The sequence below is a fragment of the Chrysochloris asiatica genome, unplaced genomic scaffold, assembly GCF_000296735.1.
Source record: "Chrysochloris asiatica unplaced genomic scaffold, ChrAsi1.0 scaffold00050, whole genome shotgun sequence".
Classification (NCBI taxonomy): domain Eukaryota; kingdom Metazoa; phylum Chordata; class Mammalia; order Afrosoricida; family Chrysochloridae; genus Chrysochloris; species Chrysochloris asiatica.
In genome coordinates, this window is record NW_006408568.1 from 1,026,922 (window position 1) to 1,043,859 (window position 16,938).

The 16,938-nt window shown below is 42.2% G+C and overlaps 1 protein-coding gene across 1 annotated transcript in view; it reads left to right on the forward strand.

Moving 5' to 3' along the window:
- The window catches only part of CHD4 (chromodomain helicase DNA binding protein 4), a 28,473-nt gene extending 11,936 nt beyond the window's left edge, over positions 1–16,537 (forward strand). The window contains exons 18-40 of the mRNA XM_006862657.1: positions 383–504; positions 631–804; positions 1,180–1,321; positions 1,412–1,543; positions 1,645–1,762; positions 2,958–3,082; positions 3,371–3,608; positions 3,787–3,962; positions 7,672–7,852; positions 7,937–8,023; positions 8,115–8,203; positions 8,311–8,444; positions 8,756–8,900; positions 9,007–9,172; positions 9,431–9,528; positions 9,617–9,746; positions 10,059–10,130; positions 10,423–10,560; positions 10,712–10,820; positions 10,932–11,064; positions 15,255–15,450; positions 16,202–16,365; positions 16,520–16,537. Of these exons, the coding sequence (XP_006862719.1) occupies positions 383–504; positions 631–804; positions 1,180–1,321; positions 1,412–1,543; positions 1,645–1,762; positions 2,958–3,082; positions 3,371–3,608; positions 3,787–3,962; positions 7,672–7,852; positions 7,937–8,023; positions 8,115–8,203; positions 8,311–8,444; positions 8,756–8,900; positions 9,007–9,172; positions 9,431–9,528; positions 9,617–9,746; positions 10,059–10,130; positions 10,423–10,560; positions 10,712–10,820; positions 10,932–11,064; positions 15,255–15,450; positions 16,202–16,365; positions 16,520–16,537 (3,087 nt within the window). The remainder of the gene's footprint in view (positions 1–382; positions 505–630; positions 805–1,179; positions 1,322–1,411; positions 1,544–1,644; positions 1,763–2,957; positions 3,083–3,370; positions 3,609–3,786; positions 3,963–7,671; positions 7,853–7,936; positions 8,024–8,114; positions 8,204–8,310; positions 8,445–8,755; positions 8,901–9,006; positions 9,173–9,430; positions 9,529–9,616; positions 9,747–10,058; positions 10,131–10,422; positions 10,561–10,711; positions 10,821–10,931; positions 11,065–15,254; positions 15,451–16,201; positions 16,366–16,519) is intronic.
- The last annotated feature ends 401 nt before the right edge of the window (positions 16,538–16,938 follow it).

Consider the following 16,938-nt stretch of genomic DNA (forward strand, 5'->3'; position numbering starts at 1 on the left):
ATGCACTTCTGTGGCCTCCACTTTTAATTCCTTTGTACCACTCACTCATTAAGAGTGAAAGGGAAACAAATGGTCTTTACCTCCCTTCCTCCTGGTGTGGCGCTGAAGTTATCAGAACTGGACTGCAAACCACCAGGTTGGCAGTCCAGACCCACCAGCTGTTCCTTGGAAATCCTATGCAGGTTTGCTATGAGTCTGAATCGACTTGATGGCACTTAGCAGTACTTCCCATCCTCACTCAAGATAGCCCTTGGTGACCAGAAGGGGGAGAGGAGCCTTAGAAAGGGGATGGAGTGGTTGAGTGAAATAGTTTGAGTTTTGCAGAGATACACTTGAGCCATAGTTTTTCATTGTTTTTTTACCTTCCCATCTGCTTCACCAGTTCTTCCGGGTCCTGAATGGTTACTCACTGCAGCACAAGCTGTTGTTGACCGGGACGCCATTACAAAACAATCTAGAAGAGTTGTTTCATCTGCTCAACTTTCTCACTCCAGAGAGGTTCCAGTAAGTGTGTGTTTGTCCCTGATTAGCTTATAATTCTGATTTTTATCTAATTCATTGTTGCCCATTTCCTATATCACTTTCCTTTTATCCTTTCTCCTTCTCCAACAACCTTTTCTCTTTCTGAAGCAATTTGGAAGGCTTCTTGGAGGAATTCGCTGACATTGCCAAGGAGGACCAGATTAAAAAACTTCATGACATGTTGGGGCCTCACATGTTGCGGCGACTCAAAGCTGATGTGTTCAAGAACATGCCATCCAAGACGGAGCTGATTGTGCGTGTGGAGCTGAGCCCTATGCAGAAGTGAGTCAGAAGGGACAGAAGTGCTAATTCCATTTTTCAGACACAGACTTCTGCCAATCTGTGAAATGTTTATTAACCTTCCAATGCTGAGTTACAAGGTGTCTGGGGACAAGAGAACCCAAGGTCTAAAGAGACATGATGCCAGGGAGCTGGAGCACTTGGTCCAGTTTTGGTTGAACTGTTAGCTATACCTTACCTTATTTAAAATGATGATGATGACTAGTGGTGGTGTTGGGGATAATCCACTTTTAGGCTGGAGCTGCTTGTTATGATTCCTTCGCACCAAGTGGGATATGTTTGAAGATTCCGGACCGTTGGGAGTAGATTATAAGTCATTAAAAGGCGCTCTCTCTGACCTGCCTTTCTAACTTACAGGAAATACTACAAGTACATCCTCACTCGAAATTTTGAAGCACTCAATGCTCGAGGTGGTGGCAACCAGGTCTCCCTGCTGAATGTAGTGATGGATCTTAAGAAGTGCTGTAACCATCCTTATCTTTTTCCTGTGGCTGCAATGGTGTGTTGTGCTTTTTTTTTTTTTGTCCCTCCAGACTAGAACTTCTCCACTTGGGCTTTCAATGTTTTTTTTCTTCCTTTTTTTCTTCAGGAAGCCCCTAAGATGCCTAATGGAATGTATGATGGCAGTGCCCTAATCCGAGCATCTGGAAAATTATTGCTGCTACAAAAGATGCTCAAGAACCTAAAGGAGGGTGGCCACCGTGTACTCATCTTCTCCCAGGTAATATGTGAGCTTTAGGGGCCAAGAGTAGGTAACACGCAGTGGTAGGAGGGAAGAGTCTCATCTGACTCGTCCGTAATTAAACTCTGTTCCTTTTCCAGATGACCAAGATGCTGGACCTGCTAGAGGATTTCTTGGAACATGAAGGTTATAAATATGAACGTATTGATGGTGGAATCACTGGGAACATGCGTCAAGAGGCCATTGACCGATTCAATGGTAAGAGGGAAGGGAGGAGTAGTTTCGTTCCAGGCATCGTTATTCATTTGTTGTGCCTTTGGATGGATTGCTTGCACTTTCTCATGCATAGTTTTCTGTTTAGTTCTTTTGATTTCTTCATTTGATACAGAAGAGTAAAACTTTTGAATGTTCTGATGAAAGAATATACTCTTAGAATATTCCTAAGAGATTTCTTTCTTTTTATGGCTAGAACAGGAGAGAGCATTTTGTCTAGCCCTTTTCATTGTATCTTGAGGTCCAGAGAAAGACCAGAACTTGCTCAAGCTCAAACAGCAAGTTAGTGGCAGACTTGTCTCAGGAGATACCTTTTTTTTTTTTAAACTTTTTATCTTGAAATAATTTTGGACTTAAAACTTGCAAAAATAGTAAAGCGCATTTATGCCTACTCTTCACCCAGCTTCTCTTAATAATAACTTACATACCCACTGTAGTGATCAAACCTAGGGAATTAATTAATGTGGATACAATACTATTGACTAAACTATAGGCCTTGTTTGAGTATCCCCACATTTTCCCCAAATGTTTTTTTTTTTTTTTGGTTTCAGGAGTTAGTCCTGAATCCCACATTGCATATAGTATGTCACCTCAGTTTCCTCCTGTCTGTGACACTTCATTCTTTCCTTTTATTTTCATGATTTTGATGCTTTTGGTGAGATGATGTTATGTGCTCTTGAGTTGGTTCTGACTCATAGTGACCCTGTATAGAGTTTCCGAGAGTGACTGGTGGGTTTGAACTGCCGACCTTGCGGTTATCAGTCTAGTGTTTATCCTACAGTGCCTCACCAGGTGCACTAATCTTGTTAGAATGTTTCTTAATTTGGGTTTGCCAGATGTTTTCACATGGTTGGATTGAGAATATACATTTTGGACAAGTAAACCTCAGAAGTGATGCTGTGTCCTTCTCAGTGCATCATATGGGGAAAATAATGTTGATATGTATCGTTATTGGTGATGGTAACGTTGAATTAATGTGTGGGGTCTGCTGAGTAGTTACTGATGTTTTCCATTGTAGTTGATAAATATCTTGAAAAGTATTTTTGAGACTTTATTTAACACAAGTATTCCTTTGGTTTTACCTAACAGGGAAAAATATTTTTGTAAGTTTCTTATACATTTATAATTGAAATTCAAGAGACCCTTCTAATGGTAATGACGTGTTTGGTTCCTTTCTTAGCACCAGGTGCTCAACAGTTCTGCTTCTTGCTTTCCACTCGAGCTGGAGGCCTTGGAATCAATCTGGCCACTGCTGACACAGTTATTATCTATGACTCTGATTGGAACCCCCATAATGACATCCAGGTGAGCAGAGGTAGCAGTGTCAGTATACAGTACTTAGTGGAGAAACAGTGTTCTCTTTGTGGGCACCACCATATCTAGAGTTAGTTGTTTAAGTGAGAAACATTGGATTCTGTTTGTCTTTAACCTTATTGTGAGCCAGAGACATTGGTTCAGCTATGGCCCCATTTGGGTAACATGACAGTGCAAAAGGAAGTTTAATATTCTGTCTTGTACTAGATTTCACTATCATTAAGAGTGGAAGCAGGGAAAGGTGGGTATTTCATTTTCTGCTTTGCTACTCAACTCTAGGCCTTTAGCAGAGCTCACCGTATTGGCCAAAATAAGAAGGTGATGATCTATCGGTTTGTGACCCGTGCATCAGTAGAGGAGCGCATCACACAGGTGGCAAAAAAGAAGATGATGCTAACGCATCTAGTGGTGCGACCTGGGCTGGGTTCCAAGACTGGATCCATGTCCAAACAGGAGCTTGATGATATCCTCAAATTTGGCACTGAGGAACTATTCAAGGATGAAGCCACAGATGGAGGTGAGATGGTCAGAAGCTTAAATTTTGATGTGGGATTTGGCCTTTCTAGAGAGTAGGGAGTATGTTTAATCCCTAGGGTTCAGGGACTTAGATCTAGATTCCTGTGAGACTTGCTTTCTCTACTGTAGTTGCTGACACTAACTTTGGGGTATGGACCCCTCTCTGATTTTTTTTATAGGAGGAGACAACAAGGAGGGAGAAGACAGCAGTGTTATCCACTATGATGATAAGGCCATTGAGCGATTACTGGATCGTAACCAGGATGAGACTGAAGACACAGAATTACAGGGCATGAATGAATATTTGAGTTCATTTAAAGTAGCTCAGTATGTGGTGCGGGAAGAAGAAATGGGGGTGAGTATGATTCCAAGACAGTGCTGTTTGGTTCTTGGTACTCATTTGACACCAAAGTGGCATTTGAGGCCATTGGAAAACATCTGAAGGCAATTTAGTACCTTGATGAATTTTGATATACCTCTTCCCATGGAAACAAAGATTATGACATGATTTAATTACATTGTTATCTTTGCCTTGATTCTCAGAAATTTCAGAGCCAAATCTCAGACTCCTAACAGCTGTTGACCCTTTGCTGTAATCTTTTGTTTATCTTAGGTATTTTATTAACCGTAGAAATCAATTGTTTGCGACATGAAGTCTCTTGAGAAAAGGCAAGATAAATACCCAAGCAGTCTATAAAGGAGCCTTGATGGTGCTATAGGATAAGCCCTGGACAATTACCAATTGAGCAGTTTAAACTCACCAGCAGCTTCGTGGAAGGAAAATGAGGCTTTCTGCTTCTGTAAAGATTCATAGCCTTGGAAAACCCTATACAGGATTTCTATGACTCAGAACCAACTCACAACACTTAATATCAACAAAATTAAAATGAAATCCACTCTATCTCCTGGTCCCCTTTAAACCATGCATCTTAGGGTTCTTTGAATTGGCATGGATTTCTGGTGGTCTTTTGCCATCTTCTCTGATCCTTTAAACTCGTAATATTCCTCTTACAGTCTTTTTCTAATACATATCTATTACCTTTACTTGGAAGTTAATGGTAGTAACCTTAGTTTATGTGTATTGTTTTAAACATAAACATGTCATTGAGTCGGCTCCAATTCATAGTGATCCTGTGTAGGGTTTTCAGGGAGTAACTGGTAGGTTAGCAGTCGAGTGCTTACACCACTCCAGGACCCCCAATTTATATGTAGTTGTGACTAAAAAGTGTGGCATAGATCTACAGGTAGTGTTTTCAATCAAATACTACCCTACTGGCCAGGTGCTTCCTAGTCCTGTCAGTTGTTAAGTGCTGTCGAATCAGTTCCGACTCACAGCGACCCTGTATTGAGTTTCAGAGGAGCGGCTTGTGGTTCAGATCAACCTTGCTGTCTAGTGCTTATGTTACAGCACCGCCACACCAGGTCTCTTGTCAATTGTTGTTAAGTGCTGTCAAGTTGGTTCCGACCCATAGCGAACCCTGTATAGGGTTTCCAAGGAGTAGCTGGTGAGCTTGAACTATCGACTTTGCAGTTCAAAAGGTTTTGCAGTCTGGCGCAAGTGGTGACTATATAGAAGTGTGATAGGGCAATGTATGGTTGGGAACTGAGGGTTGGTGCTCCTCATCCAGTTGAAACAGCTGCTAACAACTATAATTGCCTTCTGATTAGTGACTGCAGCTGCTGTTTACTATCTTAAAAAAAACATATTTTTGGGACACCCAGCTCCCTAAAGTCTGTGGCCCTTAGTCACACTTTAGGCCTGAAAGTGAAGGCACCCCTCTGGCTAAACACTTGAGAGGTTGTTAAGGTGAACAGTAATACTAGGGAGAAGGAGGTAAATACTCCTTAGAATAATGCACATTCAAAATCAAAAGGGCAGTGTTTGCCCAAGGATAAAGTTCAGAAGTCAGGAAGGGGGTAGTAAAGAAGGAGGGAGGGATGGAAATGGGAAACATAAGGAAGTGTAGGGTAAGTGAGACTACATTGTGGGGATTATTTTGACAGTGACATGAAATAAAATGTGCATGAATTGTTGAATGGAAAACTGATTTGCTCTATAAACCTTTACCCAATTCACAATAATAAAAACAATTTCTTTTTTAATTTAAAAATATTTTATTGTGCTTTGGGTGAAAGTTGATAGAACAAATTAGGTTTCAACTTGACAATTTCTATGGAAATTGTTCAGTGACATTAGTTAACATTTTTTCCTAATATATCAACATTTTCTATAATTATGTTTTGGTTGTTTTATTTCCAGTGTTGTAATTTTCCTTCCTCTTTTATCTTTTTATATTTTCTTTAGCATAATTGTACTTGTTTACAATATTTTAGAAGTTTATTTTTTGAACCTTAATTCACGTAGTTCAACATTTAAAAGATATGAAAGTTTCTCTTTTCCATCTCTCTCTCTCGAGCTACCCAGTTCCCTCACTGGAGACAGTTGATGTTTTCAGTTTCTGGTATATCATTACAAAAGTAGTTCCTGTGTATACAAATTGCATGTTGATAGGTCAGCAGTTCGAAACTACCAGCTGCTCCGCGGGAGAAAGATGAGGCTTTCTACTCCCGTAAAGATTTACAGCCTCGGAAACCCTGTAAAGGGTCACTATGGGTCAGAACTGACTCGATGGCACTTAACAACAACAGAAATATGCACATAAACTTTTTTCTTTTCTTTTGAACTTAAAAGTAATTTATTATAGTGTTCTCTACCTTTTGTTCACTTAATATATTTTAGAGATAGAATTTGAATCAGAACATAAAGACATGAAGGGCTGCTTCCTTTTTCTTTTTATTAAATATTATTGTTATTATTTTACATAGAATGTCTTTGTTCAGAAGTTCTGAAATTCAGTTAGGTCCATAACAACAACAATAATGGTAAATGGAGTCTTGGTGTGGCACTGTAGGGTAAGCACTGGACTTAACCTACCAGCTGTTGAAATCCACCAACTGTACCTTGAAAACCCTCTACAGGGTCACCATAAATTGGAACCAATGGTACTTAACAAAACCAAATAATGATAAAACATTTGGGTTGTTTTTAATCTTACGGTATTGTTGTTAAGTGCCACTGAGTCAGTTCTGACCCATGGCGACCCTGTATAGGGTTTCCAAGGAGCTTCTGGTTAGCTTGAACCACCGACCTTGCAGTTGAAACGGCTTTGCATTCTGGCGCATTAACCCACAGTGCCACACAAGGACTCCATGAGTGTCTTGAAAAAATATATATCAGACCTTCAAATGACCGTAAACATTGAACCATGTGTTTTTTTGTTTTTCTTTTCTGCAGATAGTTGGTAAACTTTTATGTATAGAAAGTGCTGCGTGGCCCTTCTGTTTGCGATATTTCATAAACTTTGCTCTTCTGCTTTCTTAAGGCTCTAAAACCAGTTGTCATCAAGTCGGTAACGACTTATGGTGACCCTATGGCAATAAAGATTGGTAATCCAAGCTGCCCACCTAGAGATACTTTGAAAGATAGGTCTGGGGATCTGCTTTTGAAAGGCTACAGCCTTAAAAACTCTATATGGAGTGTAATTCTACTCTGAAACACATGGGGTTGCCATGAGTAAGGCTCTAACTTCTACTTTTTCCTGTCTCCCAAACTATATATCCACCTGTAAAAGAAAAGTAGGGGGAAAAAAACATACCGTCTCTTCATGCTACTTGTGATAACAGCGCCATCCTATGTTTTTCTTTAGTGATTGTTGTTGTTAAGTGCTATTGTGTTGGTTCCGACTCATAGCAACCCTGTATAGGGTTTCTGAAGATCAACTGGTGGGTGTGAACTGCTGACCTTGTGGTTCACCATCCAGTGCTGATATTGCAGTACCACACCAGAACTTCTTTAGTGATAGTGACTGCTAGTCTACACATAATTAAGAGAAGCCATTTCTTGCCAGTTAAATTCTGAATAGATTCTTAGATCTGAGCAGGCACACCAGGTAGGTAAGAGTGCAGTTGTGAAAGGAGCTAGCAGAATGGGAACGGTGAGGACCAGGGGTGGCTGGTGGTGCTGACTTCAGCACCCCTGAGTCCTGGCCCTCCCTCTGTCCCAGGAGGAAGAGGAGGTAGAACGGGAAATCATAAAACAGGAAGAAAGTGTGGATCCTGACTACTGGGAGAAATTGCTGCGGCACCATTATGAGCAGCAGCAAGAAGATCTGGCCCGAAATCTGGGCAAAGGAAAAAGAATCCGTAAACAGGTCAACTACAATGATGGCTCCCAGGAGGACCGAGGTGTGTGTGGCCGGCCCCGCCCCCCACCCATGGGCCGTTCTACTAGAGCAGTGGGCCCCGCTCATCTGCCCTCTCTCCCTCCAGATTGGCAGGACGACCAGTCCGACAACCAGTCCGATTACTCAGTGGCCTCAGAGGAAGGTGATGAAGACTTTGATGAACGTTCAGAAGGTGAGAGCTGTGTCTTTCTGTTGGTTTTCTAAGGATTTTTTTGTGTATACCCTTATAGTTGTCACTCATACATGTGCTTTTGTTTATGCAGCTCCCCGCAGGCCCAGTCGCAAGGGCCTGCGGAATGACAAAGATAAGCCATTGCCTCCTCTGTTGGCTCGTGTTGGTGGGAATATTGAAGTAAGTACCATAAGTTTCTAAGGAGGGGGCAGGTGCATTCCTGATACTGGGTCTCTGGTGTAGTAGTGAAACCTATTCTCTCTTAACCAAGATTCCTTTCCCCCTAGGTACTTGGTTTTAATGCTCGCCAACGAAAAGCTTTTCTTAATGCAATTATGCGATATGGGATGCCACCTCAGGATGCTTTTACCACCCAGTGGCTTGTGAGAGATCTACGAGGCAAGTCGGAGAAAGAGTTCAAGTACGTTGATACTTGTAGCGACTGATACTGAGCAAGGTTTTTATCCAGTCACTCCACAGTTCTAATCTGGGCTGTGGCTCTCACCTCTGCAGAGAGCAGAGTAATAGAGTTCTTTGTGTTTCTAGCTCTCCTGGGAAAAAGCTGGGGCATGGTCTGGGGTCTGGACATCAGTCTTCTAGTGCACTGGTGGGCTTTAGCTCAAAATGGAGCCATAGCCATTGTATGGGATAATGCCTAACTGGGAGTGAGAAAGAATCTGATCTGGGAGTTGGCATGAGGCCTGTTCAACTAATTGCTTTGCTTTACTTCAGGGCCTATGTCTCTCTTTTTATGCGGCATTTATGTGAGCCCGGAGCTGATGGGGCTGAGACATTTGCTGATGGGGTCCCCCGAGAAGGCCTGTCTCGCCAGCATGTCCTAACTAGGATTGGTGTCATGTCTTTGATTCGCAAGAAGGTAAGCCCTGACCCACTCTCCATTCCTCAAGCTTTCTAGGGGAAAATGGAGAGGCAACAGGAAAGAGCTAAAACTGAGTCCTTAATTTCCTATTCTATTACAACAGGTTCAGGAGTTTGAACATGTTAATGGGCGCTGGAGCATGCCTGAATTGGCTGAAGTGGAGGAAAACAAGAAAATGTCCCAGCCGGGGTCACCTTCCCCAAAGACTCCTACACCTTCCACTCCAGGGGACACACAACCCAATACTCCTGCACCTGTCCCACCCACTGGTAGGTGTTCCTGTCTGCCATTTTTTGTCCCACTCCTCATGTCCTGACCTGTGCATTACTTGCTTCCCTGTGCTTAACTCTTGACAGGGGAGTCTGTGGCAGGACAGACAGTAATTTCCCTCTCAGTTTAGGAGGGCTGTCTTAAGAACAGCCTGGCTCTTAAAGGCACGAGAGGACAATCTAAGATGAGACAAATTGAGGAGGCATGCCCTTCTCTCTTATATAGTTCCTAATTGATTGCCTTCTATTCGTCTGCAGAGGATGGGATAAAAATAGAGGAAAATAGCCTCAAAGAAGAAGAGAACACAGAAGGAGAAAAGGAGGTTAAATCTGCAGTCCCTGAGGCCACTGTTGAAGTAAGAGATGGGGGTGACTGGATGTCATACCAAACACAAATGGATAGGGCCACTGTCTGCTACATCTTCTATCTTTTTTCCTTTGAAGTGTATGCAACCCCCTGCCCCTGCCTCAGAGGATGAAAAGGTCATTGTTGACCCTCCTGAGGGAGAAGAGAAAATGGAAAAGGCAGAGGCAAAGGAGAGAACAGAGGAACCTATGGAGACTGAATCCAAAGGTATCTACATTTCCAAGCACTGCAGGTCTCTATGTGAAGCACAATAGCTGTTGGACTTCAGGCAGGCTGTGGATACCAGGAGGAAGTGATGTACTGAAGAGTCTTGGACCCTTGATTTTAATTGGGGGTTCTCTTTTTCCCCACTTAAGACATTTATGACTTTAAAGGTGATGTGACTCGACTCTCAGCTATAATTGCCCAACTTTTCCTGGACTTTAATCAAGATTTCTAGGACTCTTCTGATTGGATGATAATGTGGAACAGGAGAACGTCCTTTTTTAGGTATTCTCCTAATGCCATCTGTTCTCTCAGGTGTTGCTGACGTGGAAAAAGTGGAGGAGAAGTCAGCAATAGATCTGACCCCCATTGTGGTAGAAGATAAAGGTGGGTGTTTGCAGAAGCTAATTGTGGCTTAGGACTAAGACAGACCCAGGACTTGATTCTCCTCTACTTCCCCATCCTCACTCATAGTCACTTTAACCCATGTTAAAAGTCTCTCTGTTTCCACATTAAGTGGTCAGTGTGCAGTGGCACCTTTTCCCTGGGTCTGAGAGACACCTGTGTGGAAAAGGGCTGGAGACGAATGCATGTCTTGCAGCATATAGTGCTATTGGTAAGGACCATTGTACTGGACTTCTGTCGACAGCATACATTTTTTCTTGTGCATATCCTGTAGAAGAGAAGAAAGAAGAAGAGGAGAAAAAAGAAGTGATGCTTCAGAATGGAGAGACACCCAAGGACTTGAATGATGAGAAGCAGAAGAAAAATATTAAGCAGCGTTTCATGTTCAACATCGCAGATGGTGGTTTTACTGGTATGGAAAAGAAGGCACCACTGGGACTAGAAGGATCTAGGTTTAGGAAATGCCAGGTGAAGGGCATACTGCCCTGGTGTGTGGGTCAGGAACCAGTTAACTTTTTGTATTCTCACAGTTTTTTTTCTTTTTCTCCCCAATTCCCCCTCAGAGCTGCATTCCCTTTGGCAGAACGAGGAGCGGGCAGCTACAGTCACCAAGAAGACTTATGAGATCTGGCATCGAAGACATGACTACTGGTTGCTGGCTGGCATCATAAAGTATCCCTTGCCTGTGTCTAGGGTTAGGGTCCTTGGTGAAGGGTTCTGAAGGTCTCCCCGTTTGAGGTTCCTTCCCTTATTTTGGTTTTCCTTAGCGCTGTTTTCCAATAGTCATGGCTATGCCCGGTGGCAGGACATCCAGAATGACCCACGCTATGCCATCCTCAATGAGCCTTTCAAGGGTGAAATGAACCGTGGTAATTTCTTAGAGATCAAGAATAAGTTTTTAGCCCGAAGGTTCAAGGTAAGCCAGAAATGGGGAGGAGTATTTCTTTTAAAGTGCAGAAGGGCCAGCAGAGGAAGAGGGAATCTGGTAGTTCTTCATTTATTCAACTCTATTGTTTATTGTGTTCTCCTGTGTGCTTAAGTTACTTAATTACTGCTACTTTTATTTATCCCATGGAGAGTTTTACCCCCAAGTAACAAGCTTATTAGGGATAAAGACGCACAGACTTGAAAAATTCTTATACCCAATTGTATGAGAACTGTGGATAACTGCATTCCTCATGAATGTTATAGACTACTGCAGTGCTGTTGCTCTATGGTATAAGCACTGTACTGCTAACCACAAGGTTGGTGGTTTGAGCCCACCAATGCTACTGTGGGATAAAGATGACCCTTTTTGCTCCCACTAAGTTTTACAGTCCTAGAAACCCCCCTATACAAGGTCATTGTGAGTCAGAATTGACTTGATGGCACTGAACAACAGCAAGAAGTAGGTTTGTTGAAGCAAGAAGTGGGTTTATTGAGTAGACACTGTACATTGGAGTGCTCAGGAAAGCTGTAGCGATTTGGAATTGAAGTAAGATCACTGAGGGTGATAGGACTGTTGGTGGGCTGTGGTACTTTTTTCTGGGTCTAAGAGATACCTCACCTGGGTGGAGAAATAATGGGGTGAGGGTGGATGTAGAAAGGAGATGTGAAGGTAGAGCTATATTTTCAGAATCACTAGGGCTAAGCCCAGGACTGAAGGGCATCTGAGTTCAGTAGTTGTATAAACTTACTGAAGGTACCATATATGCAGACCACCAAATAGGATACAAAGAAAATGTTTGTGCCGTCGAGTCAGGTTCTGACTCATAGCGACCCTTTATAGGGTTTCTGAGGAGGGGCTGGTGAGTTTGAACACACTGACCTTGTAGTTCAATACAACACTGAGGTCAAGTACTTATCCTATGACACCACACCAGAACTCCACATAGAAGATAAAATGTGGCTGTTGCACTATAAATAATTGAGGTGGGGTGGGGAGAAATATGTACACTAGTAAACCTTCAAGCATTATGTGCCAAGTCATTATTTGACAAAGGGATAAAAAGATAAATATGGCATGGTGTGCCTATTCTCAAGGAACTTTCCACTTAAAGTCACAGATATTTGACTTGATGATTACCACTCTGTGTATGGGGCAGGGGGGTTGAGGGGGTGGAAACTACTGAATGCCATAAGAAATGTATCCAAAGGAACATGGTGAAGGCAAAGAAGCTCCTGATTTACTTCATGGAGAAGGTGACATTGGACTTAAATGGTTAGGATAGAGATTGCCAAATAGAAACACAAATGTGTTTGAACCAAAAGGATTAGATTGGACAAAGACACAGAGACTTGGGATGTTTAGGAGCTTGGGTTGTAGAGAATATTTGTGTTGTTTGATGGTTGGAGGTAGATTGGAAAGAGTGAGGTAAGGGTGGGTTTGGGCACCAAAATAGGTTTGTGAATAGAGATTTAATACAACTAAGGAAAGTGGAACAGCATTCATGAGACTATAGGACTGTCCTATAGGGTATCTATAGGGTATCTAGATAGGAATAAAGGAAACAAAATACTATACTAGAAAATTTACAGGATTTACTGTGTAGTTTGGTAAATGTTTTCTACATAAGGCCAGATAGTAAATATTTTAGACTCTGTGGACCACACTGTCTCTGTTGCAGATACTCAACTCTGCCATTGTAAGTGTGAAAGCAGCCATAGCTGATACATAAATGAATAAGCATGGCTGTGTTCCAAAAAAAGCTTTCTTTATGTACTCTAAAATTTGAATTTCATATATTATACAACATGTCATGAAATGTTTATCTCAACTACCTAAAAATGTAAAGACCATTCTTAGCTCTTGGACCATTTAAAAATAGTCAGCGAACCAGATTTGGTTATAATATGCTGACTCTTGACTTACTAGATTTGGAGTATAAGAGAGTGAAACTACCAAGTTATGTTTTAAACCTGTCATGGGTTAGTTTCTTAGCTCTGCTTAAACAGAAATACCATAAGTGGACAGCTTTAATGAGCAGAAATTTATTTTCTCACAGTTTAAGAGGATAGAAATCTGAATTCAGGTCACGGATTCTAAGGAAAGGCTTTATTACTGTCAGCTCTTAGGGGGAAGCTCCTTGTCTCAGCTTCTTCTCATTCCTTGGCAGTTTTCATGTGGTCTGGCACCTAATCTGTCCCCATCTGTGTTCCTTTGCCTGATCTACTCTTCTGTATCTTGAAAATGTTTGGTTTGAGGCACATTCTACACAGACATGACCTTATTAATGTAACAAAGAAAACTCATATTCCTAATGGCATACGTCCACAGGTATGTTGTTGTTTTCTGCCATTGAGTCAATTCCCCACTCATAGCCACCTTGTGTCAACCTTGCAATTAGTAGTCCAGTGCTTACCCTAAGTGCCATACCAGGACTCCAGACCCACAGGCATAGGAGTTAGGATTTACAACACATATCTTTGGGGGCATAATTAAATCCCTAACAGTCGCTGAAAATATGAGATTGTCACTGCAGATGTGGGGGGCACTGAGAAGTTTATAGCAAAGAATGATGAGTTCAATTTTAGACAAGGTATTTGGTGTTTTTCACAGATAAACATCTCCTCTCCACCACCATAACTGAGTGGAGTTTTGGGATTAGAGTGGTCGGGCATGAGATGCAGGTTTGAGAAGCATCAGCATCTACACAGAGGTGCTGACGGAAGCTAGGAGAGGAAAGATCTCTTGGAGAGAGTGTTATAAAAGAACAGCAGCGAGCCAAGGCCTGAACCTGATTTCCTCATATGGAACCTCATAGTTCAGAGCAGGAAGAGGGAGTTATTAGTTAAGGACGTAACAGTATGTAGGTTGAAAAGAGATACTTGGTTCATTTCAGTATATTGTTAAGTGCCATTGAGTAGGTTCCAACTCACAGTGATTTTTGTATAGGGTTTCTGAGGAGCAGCTGGTGGACTTGAACTCTACTGACCTTTAGGTTAGCAGTCCAGTGCTTATCCTACAGTGTCATATCAGGAGATCGTTGGGTATAAGTTCTAAAGTGCCATGGAGTGGGTTCCGACTCATTGCGACTTTGTATGTAGTTTCTGAGGCATGTAAAGCTTTGCGGGAGCAGAAAGCTTCATTTTTCTCTCACAGAGGCCCCAATAGGGCCCAGTCTTGTGGAAGAATCAACTGCCCATTATTCTCGTCATCCCTTTTCCTATCCCCTAATGGATTAAGTTTAAGAACCAATGGATACTTGGACAAATTAAACCCTTCATAACTTTGAACCAACAATTCTGCCCTGTGAAATGCATTTCTAAGAGCTCTTTGCATAGCTCCATCAGGTTACATGTGCAAGAATATTCATAAGAGTATAGTTTTTGGTGGTGGGGGCCTAGAGGGGCCTACCAGATGTCTCACATTGGAAGAGAGGAGAGGGTAGGTGAAATGTGAATGCATGTCATGAAGCATTAGAAACAGAAACAATAAAATACATGTGCAAATAATAAAAGAGATGAGCCTTTTAAAAAGAATGTGTAGTGGGAAAAGTAATAAACAGCATTTTATTATATACATAACAATCTTCTATAAATTAAGAACATACACAGAGGTGCATAGTAAGTATAGTAGAATGGTTACCTGTTGAGGGAGGGAGGATGGAACTGAGATAAGAAGATAAAAGAAAATTCTTAAAGAACAAAACCTAAATGACAAGATAGGCATATCTTACTCTTAAGAGATCATGGAGTCAGGCTCCCATGCAACCATTTAAGAACATGTTTTGAAGGTGAAAACAGTATGGATAGGTATACAGATCCTCAAGTATGTACAAAATATATATGCGTAGAAAAATCCATCAAAATGTTAATAGTATCTCTAAGAGATGAGCTCTTATATGATTTAATTCTTTATACATTCTGTATTTTCTAAATTGAGTTATTATTTATATATAAAAATCCATAAGAAGTAAAAATTTAAAAACATGATGGATTCCAGTCAAAATAAAAAGCAATGCAGTGTTGAACTGTTTGGGTGTCAGGGACCATTCACCCATAAAATTGTCTCTAGGTTATCAATGCCTGGAGGGAAGGAGGGCAGGCCCACCTGAGGAGGCTGAGGAGGCCTATCAGAAATTAGAGTGTCAGTCCAACTCCCCTCTCCTTTTCATCCTTATCTAGCTCTTGGAGCAAGCCCTGGTGATTGAAGAACAGCTACGGCGGGCAGCATACTTGAACATGTCAGAGGACCCTTCTCACCCTTCTATGGCCCTGAACACTCGCTTTGCTGAGGTAGAGTGTTTGGCCGAGAGTCATCAGCACCTGTCCAAGGAGTCGATGGCAGGAAACAAGCCAGCCAATGCAGTCCTGCACAAAGGTAGCCAGTGGCTCCCCTGCCTCGTGCTGGTTCAGTTTCATTCTCCTGCTGTTTCCAAAACACACACTTCTTGTCAGACCTTTTTTCAGGACCCCATTTCAGGCCTCACCTTTTTCAGAGCTTGAGATGTGCTGGGGACCTTTGCTTTCTTCCTAGGAATTTAATATCTCAGAAGCAATCAAGGACAGCTGTTCTTTCCCTCTTTTAACTCTTAATATATTCAAGTTCTTGGAGGTGGAAAGCAAAGCAGAAAAATGTAGTGTCATCTGGGATACATTAGAGGTAATGGTCAGGTGCTAAAAAATTCCTTCAAATTCTAGACCACTTTCAATATTGTGCTCTAATTAAAGAGTAATATTGCAAGGAAAGTGGAGAGTGAAATGAGAAAAATGGCTGTTAAAAGGGAGTCAAGACAGATCCAGAAGGTGGAGAGGAGGAAAGACAAGAGCAAGAAAAGGAAGCAATAGAAATAAGCTTTTGCTGAGAAGTGGGAGAATTAAAGAGGCGAGAGAGCAAAAGAGAGTTCATTTTTTTAAAAAGCATGGAATCATGGACATTTGGAATTAAAACTTGAGAAATAAGAATTTGAGCATGGTAGAGGGCCAGGTTAAGTGACTCAGTGGCAAAAGACAACACTTTAACATTCTCACATATCACAGTGACTTGGTCATTAGAAGTGCTGGGGGCCTGGTCCACTGTAGTAGAAGGATCGGCTCACCATCTCTGTTTTTTGCCCCTCTGCCCCTTGCAGTTCTGAAACAGCTAGAAGAACTGCTGAGTGACATGAAAGCTGATGTGACTCGACTCCCAGCTACCATTGCTCGAATTCCCCCAGTTGCTGTGAGGCTACAGATGTCAGAACGTAACATTCTCAGCCGTCTGGCAAACCGGGCACCTGAACCTACTCCACAGCAGGTAGGGATGTTGTCTTCTGGAATTTGTAACTTTGTTCTATGTCCCTAGCTTTACATACTGAAGCAGGTAGAACTGTCTCATCAGTGCTTTTCCTTAGGATGGGGATGGATTTTTGTGGTCTGGGACTGAGACTCTTTTGGTTCTTTCCCTATAGGTAGCTCAGCAGCAGTGAAGGCCCAGAATGATGACGATACCACCTCCACCGCTGAGCAGTGACCTTCCTCCTTTCCATTGTCCCAGCTTCTCCCCTGGGGACCTGAGAGACCCTCCTTCCGTCTGCCCCATCTTCCATGTTGTAAAGGAACAGACCCTGTGCACTGGGGAAGGGGAGGGAGTGAGGGGCAGCGGTGCCCTTCCTGCTGGAGAGACAAGCAGCAGTAGCGCCGGCGCCATCTGCAGGGAGCTGGCGGGCTGGCCCTCGTCTGGGCCCTGGCTTCTCCCCACTGTAACGTCTGTTACACACAAACTGTTGTGGGTTCCCGCCAGGCTTGAAGAAAATGATCTGAATTTCTTCCTCCTTTTGTTTTTATTTTGTTGGTTTTATTTTGATCCTTTTTTTTGGGATATTCAGAG